Source organism: Camellia sinensis, chromosome 7 (genome assembly GCF_055761805.1).
Source record: "Camellia sinensis isolate YWXY chromosome 7, ASM5576180v1, whole genome shotgun sequence".
NCBI classification, from domain to species: domain Eukaryota; kingdom Viridiplantae; phylum Streptophyta; class Magnoliopsida; order Ericales; family Theaceae; genus Camellia; species Camellia sinensis.
The window spans coordinates 73,445,840-73,461,331 of record NC_138967.1 but is presented as its reverse complement, the minus strand read 5'-3'; the positions used below and the strand labels follow the sequence as shown (position 1 = coordinate 73,461,331).

The window sequence follows — 15,492 nt, the reverse complement described above, 5'->3', positions numbered from 1 at the left end:
GATAGCATACCAGCAAGAAGGGCACCTCGCAATCTAGGAAGGGCCTCATCTGCAACTCCACAGAATCTCAATCCTACCGTCTGCAACCTATTTACAGCTGCTTCCGCAAGATTGATTTCCTGAAAGATAGCAAAGTTAGAGGAAGTAAAGACGTCCAACTAGAACATAATAGTGGCAAACTGATAACTGATTTACATGCCAGCACATCCACAGTGATAAATACTTAACAGCACACAATGTTTTGTACTACGGTAACTTAGACACAAAATATCAGCACGACTAGAAGCTTAATGCTTTTTTTTTTTAATATTGAATTTTGTTTTTTATTAATTTGCAGCATAAAAGAGATGTCCTTTCCTGTTCTCTAGAGACACATCTCTGTGAGCAAAATCATTTTCTTGAATCTTATCCCATGCTAGTGCAACGATCATGAACATAATTTAAACAGCATGGTGTGGTTACCAACCACCCTCAAAACATCACATCACGTGCCAGATGCAAGTGACGTTCTTGTGTTGGTCAAGATCATGTGATTTTAAAACAACATGAAGCAAAAATAATATGCAACGGAAAAACGGATTCAAGCATACTTTCGGTGCTCAAACCGAATCCATAGATTATATGGGTGAATCACATGCCTCCATGATGAACTCAAATAATTCCCAACAGTAGGGTAAAACTACTAGAAAACTACCCATACTATTCACAGTACAAAGACATGGTTGTTCTTCAATGCAGAGTTAGAGAGTTTTTGCAGAAATCTTTTCGGTTGAAACCCACACTATATAATACTTAATACATATCTGTAATATAGAGACAAGAGATATAACCACCCACAACTCTTATCTCCTCATAAGATGAGATGGTGGGTTATTCACACTTATCCCCCGAATACGGTGGTTTGAGATTCAAATTAATAGGACTTCTAAATGGATCATTGGTCATGCCACCATGGGCATCCAAATCCAAGTTTGAAGCCTGACCCGATTTCCAACATCTCCCAATCGCACATGCGTTGGCATGACAGTGCCTCATCTCTATCTCAATCTCAATTTGTCCAAAGATCGAACAAACTCATGCTTGCCAATGGACTGTGCGACTGCTAAGAACACTCGGATGAGCCACAAAAATCGGCCTTGTTTGCAACAACTGGAAAAACCGGTGGTCCAACCGATGAACCGGTCGCGGTTCTTTATCAACCCGCTAGTTGAAAATTTTTGATTTTTCTTTTCTTTTCTTTTCTTTCTTTTATATACATATATATATATATATATATCAAAATTTTGACTAAAAACTTTTACTTCAAGAGTCTCCTCTCATGGGAAAATCCTCATGGGAAAATCCTTATTGGAAGTTTGAAGAAATTATGAAAGTCTATTCCTATTTATAGGAAAAAATTGTTCAAAGAGAACCTAAAAATTCTATGTGAGATTCAATCAAATTGTTTGAATCATATTTGATTGGAGGGAGAGTTGAAAATTTCATTTCCCCTCAAAATTAAATCTAGCTTTCAATCAATTTGTTTGGAGGGAATGTTAAAATTTTTTAATTTCTTTAAAACTAGTGACTTTTTTTTTTTTTTAATCAATTATGACTTTAATAAATGTTATTAGTAAATACTAAGCAACCAATTTTATTTTTATTTCGTTACTTATATTTATTTATATTTATAATTACATATTATTAATTATGATGTCACAGTTCGACCGCTTCGACCCGACGGTTGAACTAGTAACCCATCTACCCAGTCCCTTTTCCAGTTCTCTCACCAGTCCAGAATGATTTCAATACAAAATGCTTTAAATCTGAATATAAGTGTAACAAGGCCAAGGAGCCATAAGATTCTTCAATTGAGAAAAGGAAAGATGGTATAGGACATGAGAAAAATCAAGGTACTATGGTTAACCAATGTTTCCGGGAAAATAAGCTACAGATGTTACAACTTAAATAAAATGAATATTTTGAATACCAGGGAATGAGAAAAAGAAAAATAAGCATCCACAAGAAAACCAGACAATTCACTAGGAAAAGAAAATGAACATCACTCATGGTGAAAGAAGGATCAGACATGTCAGTAAACAACAGATTCCAGAACATATCATGTGTGGCCATGATCAACCCACCCATGTGAACACCAATGAACCAAACAGTTCATTATACATATGTTATACAACTGAGTACTTCAAGCACAATGATATAAAGATATGTAACCATTTTATATGATCATAATGCCCATGCCAAAAATTCCACACATGTTAACCATTAAAAAAAGTTACGATAATAATCTTAAATCAAATTGTAAAAAAACCGATGAAACCGGTAAACTGGTCTGGACCAGTCCAATTGTACTGTTTCATTAGGTTTCTGTGGAGAAGGTTGGGTTTGGTTCAAGTAATTAATAACCGTTGTTTACAATTCAGTTCACAGATTAGGTTTAAAAGAAATGGACGAACCAAACCGAAACATTCTATATTCTTTTATTAACTTTAATATGTTTAAGGGTGTTCTACGAGGTTCTTGACACTTTCTCATTGGCTTCCTCGAACTCCAATCTCATTTCAACTTTCTAATAGAAGGAACTTTCCCAATGCATAAAGATGTGTTCATATACATAATAAAATAAAAAATTCACTATTTATCTAATTTTTTCATCTCTTATATTATTGAGATTTGCATTTTTACAATAATTGGTATATATGAAAATTTTGTGGCATCTTTACACATATAATTAAAGTTAGTTTGGATTATATTATGAAATTTGAAGTATACTTGTAGATTTTTCTTGGAATAATTCTATAGATTAAATCAATCTATGCCGTTCAAAAAAAAAAAAAAAAAAAAAAAAAAACTGGCACTCTGATATGGTGATGAATTTTTTAGCTTGGAACCAAACTGCCTATTGGAACCGTACTGGAAATTTTCTAGCTTCGCTTTTCATTCACCTTAAAACTGAACCAACCCAATTCATGAACATCACTAATTCTGGGTGAATGCTTTAGATGGTCACATTATTTCAAGAGTAATCAATTCAAATTAATATCCATGCACAATTAACTAAATGAAAAGAAGCCCAACTCCAAATGATGTTGTGAGTGATACACATGCAAAAATAAATAAAAACCAAGAAAAAAACCAGGGTGTGCAAATCATACTGTTACAGCTCAGCAAGATTGATAAGGCTAAAAATAAATTTAAACTAGTTTTCTAATTTTTTTTTTTTTTTTTTCCAAACCTGTTGAAGTTGCCGTCTTATTAGCACCCATTTGGACTTTCTTTCAGAAGACTGAGGACGCAAAGATCCCAACAGAAAAAGAAGCTTCATGTAAAACCAAATGCAATTTTCAGGTCATACATCAGGAACTAAATAATAAACACCTCAAAAGGTCATTTAATAGCTATGAAGTAGATATACCTCCGCTACTTTCTGCCTATGCTCCACCTTTATTCCTATCCAATTCCAAATTGCATCCAATAAATCTCCATGATTTAGATGTATGTCACATGATTCTGAATTAAAAAAGTGATTCATGATGTCCATCGTTGACTGCAAATTGACCAAAAAATACATTGAATATTTCACAACAGAGATTAAACTACTACATTAATTATGGCATGCACTTAAAACACATCATGCATAAATAATTAAACAGAGTATGCATACATAATATCCTGAAAAATAATAATGGGTGGGTAAATTAAGGTGGATGCGATTATGCAATGTGCTAGTTACTGAAGAAAGACTACGCGGCATATTTTGATGAAGAATTTAAATCTAATCTAAGAAGCACAAGACATCCAACAAACATAAGAATTAATTAACACGAGATATCCAACAAACGCTGAAATTTTAATATCTAGAAACAAAAAAAAAAAATGCAAAAAAATCGATTGACTGCGGAGCAAATAATTGTGTCTTCGATAGTCAGCAAAATTTCATACCCAGTAGTGGCCAAGATATCAGCTGCTTACCCAAGGTGAAGAAAAAAAGTTATTAAATTCATCAAAAGCAAAAACAAATAAATGAATAAAAAAAGATGCAGCCCCTCGTCATAAGCCACGATCTAGTGTGCATGCAACATCATATTATTATTAGAACTTAATAAATAGATGATTCAGATCAAATCATACAAAAACTAAAAAAGGTACACCTAGTTTAGTGCCCATTAAATTATAAAATAATAATAAGCCATTGCCTGAAGCACCTCCTGTTTGAGCTTGAATCGAGCACCCCACTTCACTTAAGTTGCCTTGTTTCAGGCCTCTTGCGGCGCTAATGCTTTGCCTTGCCATGCTTCTACCTTAAGCCCTCACTTAGGCATGCTTTTCAAAACACTCAATGAAAGAATGTTCACAAATAAAGAGCTATCTCTTCTTTTCTTTTCTTTTTTGAGAGAGAGAGATAACAAAAGATCTAAGAACAATTAAGGATAACAGTACAATAGTAGGAGAACCAGTGGTTCGCCAAAAAGATGCAAATAAAAAAAGAAAAAACAACATTATAAATTGCACACAACTCTCAAAGCTCTACAAATCGAAAACAATGGAAACTCCTTAACAGGAGGCAAAACTGACACCCAAAATGAAGAAAGGTAATAAACCCTAGCCCATAAACCTCCTAATTCATCAAATTTATCAACAGAGGTATGCGCTTTTATTTCCGACAAAAACATCCAAAAAAATGCACAAAGAACACAAATTCATAGAGTTATAGTGATGCAGGACAATGCCGGATTTTGAAAACAGAGGTTATTTGGCAGCTAAATAATGAGTACTTTAGGGTTTTCAAGATTAAATTAAAGGCTAATAGGTAAGAGAAATGATTAGGGTTGATTTAGGAGTGATTGGATAGGGTTTTGAGGTTGAAAAGTGCACTTTTAGAGGGCCATGAATAGTAACCCGAAAATAGTAACTAGAGCATGTGTGCCTAGAAGAAAAAAGAGAAGGAGATAGTTCGAGGAATCAGTCCTAAAATCCCTTAGCTATCACACCTAGGGTTTGATTGCATCACACAATTCATAAGAAAACTTTAAAGCTCTAGAAATTCCCTAAAATATCAACTCTATTAAATCATAATCATTATATGGCTCTTTACATAGAACTAGGAGACTTCCTAAATGAATTAGAACCAAAAAAAGAAACTACCAAAACTATTTAGACTTCCTAAATGAAATGTTTGAGGGCCCGAAATCAGGGGCTCGAAATCCAAAACGGCGTCGTTTTGGGTTTCATTTTTTTTTTTTTTTTCTTTTTCTTCCTTTTCTTTCTTTTCTTCTTCTTCTTCTTCTTCTTCTTCTTCTTCTTCTTCGTTTTGAACACAGGAGAAGAGAAACAGGGGCGAGAGAGAGAAACAGAGGCGAGAGGCGAGAGAGAGTCGTTGCAGCTCGTCGCTCGTTGGCCAATCGTCGCAACTCGTTGCTCGTCGCAGCTCGTCGGCCGATCGTCGCATCGCAGCCCCGCCTCCGCCTCTGCCTCCGCCCACCTCCACCTCCGCCTCCAGCCCGATTTTGAAGGCCCCTCCAGTTCTGCTTCTCCTTCTTCTTCTTCTTCCTCCTTCTTCCTTCTCAAATTCGAGCCAAATTCGAGCCGGGCCTTTCGGGCTCTGTAGCATGATTCAATAAAAATGACCTACAAGACAATCCATGGGTGACCTCTACAACCCATTTCCGCAAATATGAAAGTTACCAAAATACCCTTAACAAAAAAATACTAGAAAGCATAAAAATTATCCTAAAATAAGACTCTAATAATACTATAAATATGATTTTGTATGATTCCTATCGGTTTCTCTTCGAAATCGTGCAAATTTTCAAATATGGCTGCTTCTTTGAATTTGCTCATTCTTGAACTAGTTATATTCTGCATCATGTTGAGCCTTAGAGGAGCAAACCATCTAAAATCAATCTCTCGAGAGAGGGGGAACCACCCAATCCATGCCAGCAATAGAAAACAGTTAATGCCAAGGTTTTAAAAAGCGGCCACAACCATTACGTAACGCCGTTACGTAACGGTTTTGGCGGTTACCGCCACCCGTTACGGCCGCTTTTGCAGTGTGATTGAGATTCACAGATGTGTCGACCGTAGCAGTCGTAACGGCGCCATAACAGCCGTAACGGCTTGTTATGCACCGTTACGTAACGGTTTCAAACTGTTTCTTTCGAAAAAACACACAAAAAAAACTGAAAATGGGGGAAGAGGGATAGAAAGAAGAGGGAAGATAAAGAGAGAAAATGGAGGAGTAAGAGATAGAGAGAGAAAAGAGGGAAGATGAATGTTATTGATTTGTTGAAACTGTAAGGCCTATGCTATTCTATTCAGCTGCTATCACTCAACCATTTTGTTTGTGTGTGTCTATTTATATATTATTTGAAAATAAAAATAACAATAAGTGTGGTCATTATCTATTTGGCTTGGTTAAAATATGTATATATATATATACTTAGGCTCTTATTTATTCTCTTGCTTTTATCATTGTTTATCTTATATATATAATAGTTAGTGATTGATTTTTTGTATAATATAAAGTTATTAATTATTAAAATAAAATGTAAAAAACTCAGTATATAGTGATTTAAAAATATGAAATATATTGGATCATACTTAAAAATTTATAAAAATTGATCAATATTTATTTTTAACCTAATAAATATGATCATGGAGAAAAAATATGCGTATCGGTAAGTTTTTTTCAAATTGTGCGAAAAATAAAAAAATTCACGGTTCCGGTTACTGCAACCGTTACACTACGGCCTTTACACCCCGCAACCGCCACCGCCACCGCCACCGCCACCATTACGGCGACCGCAACCGCTTTTCAGAACCTTGGTTGATGCACGAACAACAAAGCCATTGAACAATGGAGAAAAAGACGATCAATCGTCTCTCCTCATCCCTCCTAGACTTGATACACCATTGCAGCAACAAGATGCACCTAGGTCTCTTTTTTTTGGATCAAATCATTGGTATGGAGATTTTTATACACTATCCAAGTTATTTTGTAAGAATCAAATGATGGAACATCTAGATTATCAATAAATTTATCAAAGAAAAATTTGCAAGAAAACACTTTTGAAGAATAAGTAGTCTAGATCCTTCTATCCCTTACACCCTTTCACAAAAACTACATAAACAATGGATAGCAAAGATGCCAAATCATTAGCCTCACGATCATTTAGACTTGTAAAGAAATTGATCCACCACAAAATTGAAGCAATAAAGGAAGAAACCATGGACGCAATAGAGATGCTATGGTTGATACAACCAAGGGAAAACATTTCTATGGAGCCCTAGAACTTTCCCTTACAATCACCCGGGAATCCCAACTGTTAGGCTGCAACCTGTACTTGCTCTTGATGACAGAGGGACTTGTGAGGAGTTATCTCATTTAAGGAGTTATCCCAATCGTCACTTGCTATCAAATGAGAAGTTATCGCTTACAAGATCAATATAAATTTTCCTTCTTTATCTCTTCATTTGGAGTTCTTCATTTTCTTTCTTAGGTTCTCATGTTTAAACCTTTTGTTTATGAGGTTTTAATTTCATAAACCTCAACATGTCCAATTCCGGTTCAAAAAATATATATATATATATTTGTCCAATTATTTAGTTATTGAGAATGCATTAAGTACTTTGTGGTAGCATTATGAAGAAAACATCAAGAAAATTGAAATACCTCCAAGTCAAATTACTTAAGTAAATAATTAATTTGGAGCAATATTTTTCCTTTAAACTTCTGAAGTCACAATAACTTCTTATAAATTAGAAAAAAATAACAAATACGGTACCCTATTGATAAGAATATAAGTACCCTAAGATATCTATGATATTGCCTATTTTTGGAAAACAAATATAAAACATTAAATGCTAAGAATGTAGATCGCTTGAGATATTAAAGCTCTTTGATGTTAATAATATACCTTATCACAGACTTCATCACATAAAGCAATATGACGAATAACTAGACAACCTTTTAATAAGGCACCACTAAAGAAATTCATGTCAAAGATGACACTATGTCATATGAAAAGGGTGGGGGAGGGGGGGGTGGGGGGGGGGGGGGGGGGGTGGGTGGGAAAGAACTAAAAAAAATAAAATAAAATTATGAGGTAGGTATGGAATTGATTGCAGATCCATTAAGCAAAAATACTAAAGTCACTATCTCACTATCAAAATGTTTGGCAGTTGGAGTAGCAAATGAAGTACAACCAATAATGTGACAAATTATGGCCTTAGTCCAGTATTACATTCAAATTACTTTGGGTCTAGTTCATTACTGTGAATATGGCTGATAAAACTGAATACCTTGATGACTTCTGCCTCTGTCAACGCTGATGCACCTCCAATAATATCAAAATCTCCCTATACACAGGAACTGTTGTCATACAGGTGACTCTTATCTAAACCAAGTATTGCCATCAAGCTCACACAACTGAGCACATTGACTCACAGATTATATAAAGAACTTTTACCAAGTAAAATGCAATGCAAACCTGAAGATAACGATTTGGTGGTGAATGACCAATTGCTCTTCGATAAACATATGATATTTCATATCGTTTGAAAGACGATTTCTGCAATACCAATGAGTAAGACATTGTCAAGGAATAGAAAAGAAAAAAGAATCCAAACAGTCCAAATATCTAACAAAGGATAACTAGCTGTGGACTTGAGGATACCAATGACAGAAATATTGCTGGATAGTTTACACCAATTTAAAGTCAATTAACTGTCAGAATTTTAAGCAAATGGTCGTCAGAAAAAACAATCTAGACACTGTACTTGTATGTGATAAGGAATATCATAATTAAATTGGCAGGTAGAATAACAAAATACTAATATTTTTCACTAAACTTAGGCAAAAGTTATGATAAATTACATCGCATAAAACTCTCCTATAGTTAAGTGACTTAAACCAGTGCTTATCCTAGTTGGCAAAATAATCAAATAAAAAGTAAGAAGCAATAAAACTAATAATGACAATTCAAGAAAATCCGTGTTAAAGAAATGAGAATTTTATTGCCATATATTAGAAAAAGGATTCATGACTTAAGGCTTGGTTTAGTTTGGTTTGGTTTGGTTTATATTAGAAGAAAAAGTCACTATCTACTTGGAAGAATGAAATTTCCCCTACTCTACCATTTCATCACCATCATTGGCTCAATCCAAATGTCAAGTCCTACCATAGCCATAAAGCTAACAATCAGTCGATACGCTTATATTTCTGTTGTTACCATCAATGACTTCGACAATCAGTAAATATTTTATATCAGCATTAATATCAATAGCTCCATTTGTATGTCCACATCATTGATCAAAATTTCATTTCGGCATGTCATTTGGTCAGCTCGAAACTGGAAATGTATTGAAAATATTTTAGTAACACAAGGAAAAGAACAAAAACATTAAAAATACAGAAATATTAAGAGAGAAAAACAAAAAACTGTTTATATTTATTAATAATCCCAATATTTTTAATTAACTCAACAAGTTTGAAGCTTTGAATTCATTCAAACTAAGGGCACAATTAAATGAGTGTACCATCTGAAAGTAAACATCAAAGTGAACCAAAAGTTGTAAAGTAGTTGTCATGTACAATCTAGAAGTAAATTTCATTGTGAACCAATGAAATTATAGTAATAAAAAATAAATCAAATGTTATCAAACACAAGTGTAGATGCATAACCGCACAAATTTAAAAGGGATTATTTCACTTTCTACCCTTGAACTATTGTCAAATTATCTACTTTCCCTAAACTATCAATTGAGTCTACTAAGTCCCTAAAGTATATAGATCATAGTGTATTTAGTCCCTAAACTAAAGATTGAATCTATTAAGTCGCTAAAATATTTAATTCAGATCCATCTAGTCTCGCAAAAAAAATTAGAAAAAAATATATATAAACTCATAATTATTATAAATTAATAAAATACACAACCTAGTTAATATCTTATTTCAAAAAAAAACATAATTCTCTTGATGTCTTTAAAAATTGGGTGCCAGTTCCTTTGGTGAAGTTCTTTTGTAAAGGTAAGGATAATTATCTATAGTATTTTGTTGCTTATCTTCTACAATAGCTTTGCTTACATTTATCTAGCATTATATGTTGAATTTCATTTATAATTTCCTTTATAATTAGGCTAAGAAATGAAACTTTGATTCTAATTACAATACAAAAAAACAATTTCTAAAGATAAAATAGAAATTGAAGGTTTTTTAAAAATAAAATCTTCACTAGGTAAGGTCTTTTATTATTATTATTTTTTTTTTAAATTTCTAAATAAAGTCTTTTACTAATTTATGATACATATAGGCTTATATTTTATTTTTGTAATCATTTCAAAGACTAAATATATTTGAATTAAATATTTTAGAGACTAAATACACTTTGATTTATATAATTTACAGACTTAGTAGACTCAATCGATAGTTTAGGGATTAAATAGACGTTTGACAATAGTTTAGGGGTAAAAAATGAAATTAACCCAAATTAAATTACAGAGCTGCTATTAGCACCTACCTTAATTCTTTGGACCCCCATTTCTTTGAACCTCCACCTTAAACCCTAAATTTCAATAAGATTTCTTTTAACACCCCAGTTAATACCAAATTTACTCCTATTCAAAATGGCCTTGTTTGGGAAGTTGGCTATTTGGCTTTTTGGCTATTTTAGCCTAGCTAAAATAGTTATATTTGGGAAGTTGGGAAGTTGTTTGGGAAGTGAAATGATTATGAGTTGGATGTGACATTTTGTCTTATTGACTATTTTAGCCCAACCCTCTTCCCAAACAAGACCAATATCATCACACCTAAGCGCACACCCTCTCCATCATGGTTGAAGACGGTCTTTCTCCTTCCCTCTCCTGTAGCAGAATGATGACGACGACAACGACGACGACGATCCCTATCTTTGATTTATTCAAAATCAGTGAACACCATCAATGAACGATGGCGTCCATTTTATACACAGCACGATTGCATCATTTCATCAACTCATCAGAAATCTCAGTGAAATCAATGCACCATTGCATTGACTCGTCAGAAATCCCTTCTCAGGTAACCTCCAACTCCCCATCTTATCAACACCATTGTATCTCTTCTTCCCATTACATTTTCTTTTTTGGTTTATTCCGGAGGTAAAACCCTCAATAAAGGGGGTTTTAGAGGGAAACACCATCACAAAACACAAAAGTTTGGGAAAAACCCTACAAAATGAAACCATTCAGCATATCAGTGTTGAACAAAATATTATTGTTCAGAACCCATCAACCTAACTAAATGTATCTGTTCAACACAGTGTTATCGAACAAAACCTTAAAAGTCAATAAACTAGTACTGAACAAGCTTAAACAAAACAGCAACCATCGAAAAAAACGAAGAATCATTAATACAAGATAATGCAACGCCAATCTCATCAAAGTTGTTGTCATCGTCCTCCATTGTTCTATAAATATCACCAAATAGTGAAATAACCTATATGTGGTATGAATAATGCAACGATTCGAAATGACTGGAACGTTGGACTTCAGCCGTTGATGTCTGGTTCAAGGTTTATGCTGGTGATGAAGAGGAACAATACAAAGCTTAGGTGATGATTATGATATTATCACCTTTTATATTAATCAATCAACTGTTACAAAAGGAAGCCCTAAGGCACTAATTAAGGAATCACAATCAATCAATCACAATCTAATTTAAGTAGGGAAATAAGAAAACATTCTAACACTCCCTTCAAACTGGTACGAAGATATCTCGCATGCTCAGCTTGCCTAGAGTGTCATAAAACGGTTTACTCCCAACTCCCTTAGTGAGGATGTCTGCAAGTTGTTCACCTAACTTCACAAAAAAAATACATATCATGCCGCTGGTGAGTTTCTCCTTGATGAAGTGGTGATCAATCTCAACATGCGTTATCCTGTCAAGTTGAACAGGATTGTGAGCTATGTTGATGGCAGCCTTATTATCACAATATAGTTGTATAGAGTTTGTCTGGCCCACATCCAGATCACTCAACAACAGTCTGATCCACAAGAGTTCACACACCTTGTATCATAGCTCTAAACTCAGCTTCTGCACTCGATCAAGCCACCACATTCTGTTTCTTACCCCTTCAAGTAACAAGATTGCCGCCCACAAAGGTACAATTTCCTGATGTAGATCTCCTATCAGTTGTTGACCTCGCCCAATCAGCATTTGTATAGGCTTCCACTCTGACGTGATCATGATTGGAAAAGTAAAGGCCCTTTCCAAGAGAAGATTTCAAGTACCTCAGAGTTCTCATAACAACCTTTAAGTGAATTTGATAAGGAGCATGCATAAACTGGCTAACCATATTGACAGCAATAGCAATATCAAGATGAGAGTGAGATAAGTAAATGAGCTTACCCACTAGTCGCTGATAACTCCCCTTATCAACAGCTACTCCCCCTTTATCATTACGAAGTTTCTGATTAGGTTCCAGTGGAGTATCACAAGCCTTACATCTAAGCATCCATGTTTCCTTCAAAAAGTCAATAACATATTTCTTTTGTGAGATGAAAATCCAATCCTTAGAGTGAGCAACTTTGATTCCCAGAAAATACTTCAAATTCCCCAAGTCTTTGATTTCAAACTCAATAGCTAAATAATTCTTCAACAGGAATATTTCCTCACTATCATCACCTGTAAGCACTATGTCGTCCATATAAACAATCAGAGTTGTAGTCTTACCACGTGAGGAATGTTTCATAAATAAAGTGTGATCTGCCTGACTCTGTTTAAAACCATATTTAAGCATATCCTGAGTAAATCTCTCAAACCAAGCCCTTGGAGACTGTTTGAGTCCATATAACGCCTTGCAAAGCCTGCATACTTTACCCTCTGTCGGATGATCCTCAAAATCAGGAGGAATGTCCATATATACTTCTTCTTCTAGATCACCATGTAAGAAAGCATTTTTTACATCAAACTGATAAAGTGGCCAATCTAAATTAGCTGCTAGAGAGAGAAATATTCTGACTGAATTCATCTTAGCCAGTGGTGCAAAAGTCTCCTGATAGTTTACTCTATAAATCTGAGTGAAGCCTTTTGCCACAAGTCGAGCCTTGTAACGCTCAATGAAACCATCTCCTTTGTGCTTCATAGTATACACCCATTTGCATCCTACCAGTCGTTTGCCCTGAGGTAACTCAATTAATTCCCAAGTGTCATTCTTACGAAGTGCTTTCATTTCCTCAACCATGGCAAGTTTTTAATCAGAGTTGGTTAGGAATACTAACAGAGCAAATGTTCGACATAAAGGCTCTATATGAGGAAGACAAATGAGAGTAGGACACAGTTTGAGACAAGATGTTGAGGACAAGATCTCACACCTTTTTGTTTGGCAATAGGAATATCAAGATCAGTAGTGTCAGGAATAGCAATATCAGTAGATTCAAGAGGAACAAGAGATTTAAAGTTACCTGGACTCCTATCAGAGGCAGGAGACGACAATGGGTGAGCAGAAGTGGTTTCTTGTATCCGAGTAACTTTCTGTCTGTCTTTATCCCTGATATAAACTTGTCCTTCCCTGTCCTTGGTGGCATTGGATTCTATAGTCTCAGTAATATGTGGTGTAGGAACAACTGGTTCCACCATAGAAGCAACAAGGACAATAGGAATCTCTTCACACCAAGGCTCTCCCTAAAGGGATGACTATGACAACGGAGAAGACAAGAAGTATGACTGGGACTCAAAGAATGTGACATTTATGGACACAAACTACTTACGAGAAGGAGGGTCATAACACTTATATCCCTTTTGAGTAGGCGAGTATCCGAGAAAAACACACTTGAGAGAGTTGGGTCCAACTTACCACGAGTAGGAGAATGATTATGGACAAAACAGACACAGCCAAATATTTTACGGAGAATGGAGAACAAAGACTCTGAACCGAGAAGGACTTGAAGTGCAGCTTGTTTTTGCAAAACCTGGGTAGGAAGGCGATTAATGAGATAAGTTGTGGTGAGAACAGCCTCGCCCCAGTAGAACCGAGGCACACTCATAGAAAAACACATGCAACGAGCCATATCAAGGAGATGACGATTCTTACACTCTACAACTCCATTTTGTTGAGGGGTATTGGTGCAAGATGTCTGATGTATAATGCCATGAGTGGAAAAATAGCTCTCTAACCCCGAATAGATGTATTCAACCCCATTATCAGAACACGAGATTTTGACAATTACCCCAAACTAAGTACAAATCATTTTACGAAAATTTTGAAACACAAAGGAAACCTCACTTTTTTCTTTTATGAGATACACCCAAGTAGTACAAGAAAAATCATCGATAAGGGTAATAAACCATCTATGGCCTTTTAAAGACACAACACGAAATAGACCCTACACGTCAGAATGTATTAAAGAAAAAGGAGCTAAACTTTTATTAAGACATGGAGCAAAGGAAGCTCGGTGTTGTTTGCCAAGTTGACAAAACTCACAAAAAAACTCAAACACATTATTGTTTGTAAAAACAGACGGAAATAAATACCTAAATAAATGAAAAGAAGGATGCCCAAGACGCCGATGCCACAGCCATGAATCTTCCTTGGTGGTTGGGAAGTGGATGTAATGATGAGCAAGCTTGTTCGGTTGATCCAAGAAATAGAGACCATTTTCTGCACTACCACTGCCAATCACCCTCCTCGTGACAAGGTCCTGAAAAAGACAATGATCAGGAAAAAAATGTCACACTACAGTTCAAATCCTTAGTAATACGACTCAAGGATAGAAGATTAATAGAAAAATTAGGAACGTGGAGCACTAAAGACAGAGGTAAGATAGGGGTGACATGAATTAAACCTTTCCCAGAGATAGAAGAAATAGTACCATCTGCAATCCTAACTTTGTCTTGACCTGAATAGGGCTTATATGCTAAGAAAAGGTCAAAAGACCAGACATATGATATGAGACACCAAAATCAATAATCTATGACAAAGACTTATGGGAAAGAAAAGCACTAGGAAAAGAGACTTAAGTTACCTGAGTAGGCAAACGACGAGGAAGATGCACTGGGAGTAGTAGAAGACTGGTGGGCCAGTAAATGACTTAGAACAGCATCAAGCTCAGGAGAAGTCATGCTAGATAAACTATCAGAAGTCGGACCAACTGAAGCGAAAGTACTAGACTGATGGGCCCGTGGATTAGAGCTACGTCCTCTAGACTGGCCTAATCGACCGCCCCTAGTATCAAACCGATCACCCCAACTCCTTGATGGAGCCCCATGAAGCTTCTAACACGTCTTACGAGTATGTCGTGGCTTGCTATAGTAATCACAAAACACAGTATCCTTCCTTGAAGGATAGGAAAGAGGTAGTGACAAACTAACTCCATCTCAAGAAGCAGAAAGTAATGCTAAGCAGTATCCAGCAACCAGTGGTAACATAGCAAAACATCAACTCTCCTCATTCTATACATATGCAAAGGCCTCTTGAAGAGATGAAAGAACATCCATGCCAAGGACACGACTCTGGAGTGGAT

At 35.4% G+C, this 15,492-nt stretch overlaps 1 protein-coding gene across 6 annotated transcripts in view; it reads right to left on the bottom strand.

Moving 5' to 3' along the window:
• The window catches only part of GCN2 (protein kinase family protein), a 124,072-nt gene that overhangs the window by 26,847 nt on the left and 81,733 nt on the right, over window positions 1–15,492 (bottom strand). For 4 of the 6 annotated variants that reach the window (XM_082878210.1, XM_028246306.2, XM_028246307.2 and 1 more), the window contains 5 exons: window positions 8,487–8,567; window positions 8,299–8,355; window positions 3,413–3,544; window positions 3,233–3,316; window positions 11–119 (listed from right to left, as the gene is read on the bottom strand). In XM_082878210.1, coding sequence (XP_082734336.1) covers window positions 11–119; window positions 3,233–3,316; window positions 3,413–3,544; window positions 8,299–8,355; window positions 8,487–8,567 — 463 coding nt within the window. The remainder of the gene's footprint in view (window positions 1–10; window positions 120–3,232; window positions 3,317–3,412; window positions 3,545–8,298; window positions 8,356–8,486; window positions 8,568–15,492) is intronic. The other 2 variants (XM_028246309.2, XM_082878209.1) reach the window with 1 other exon arrangement.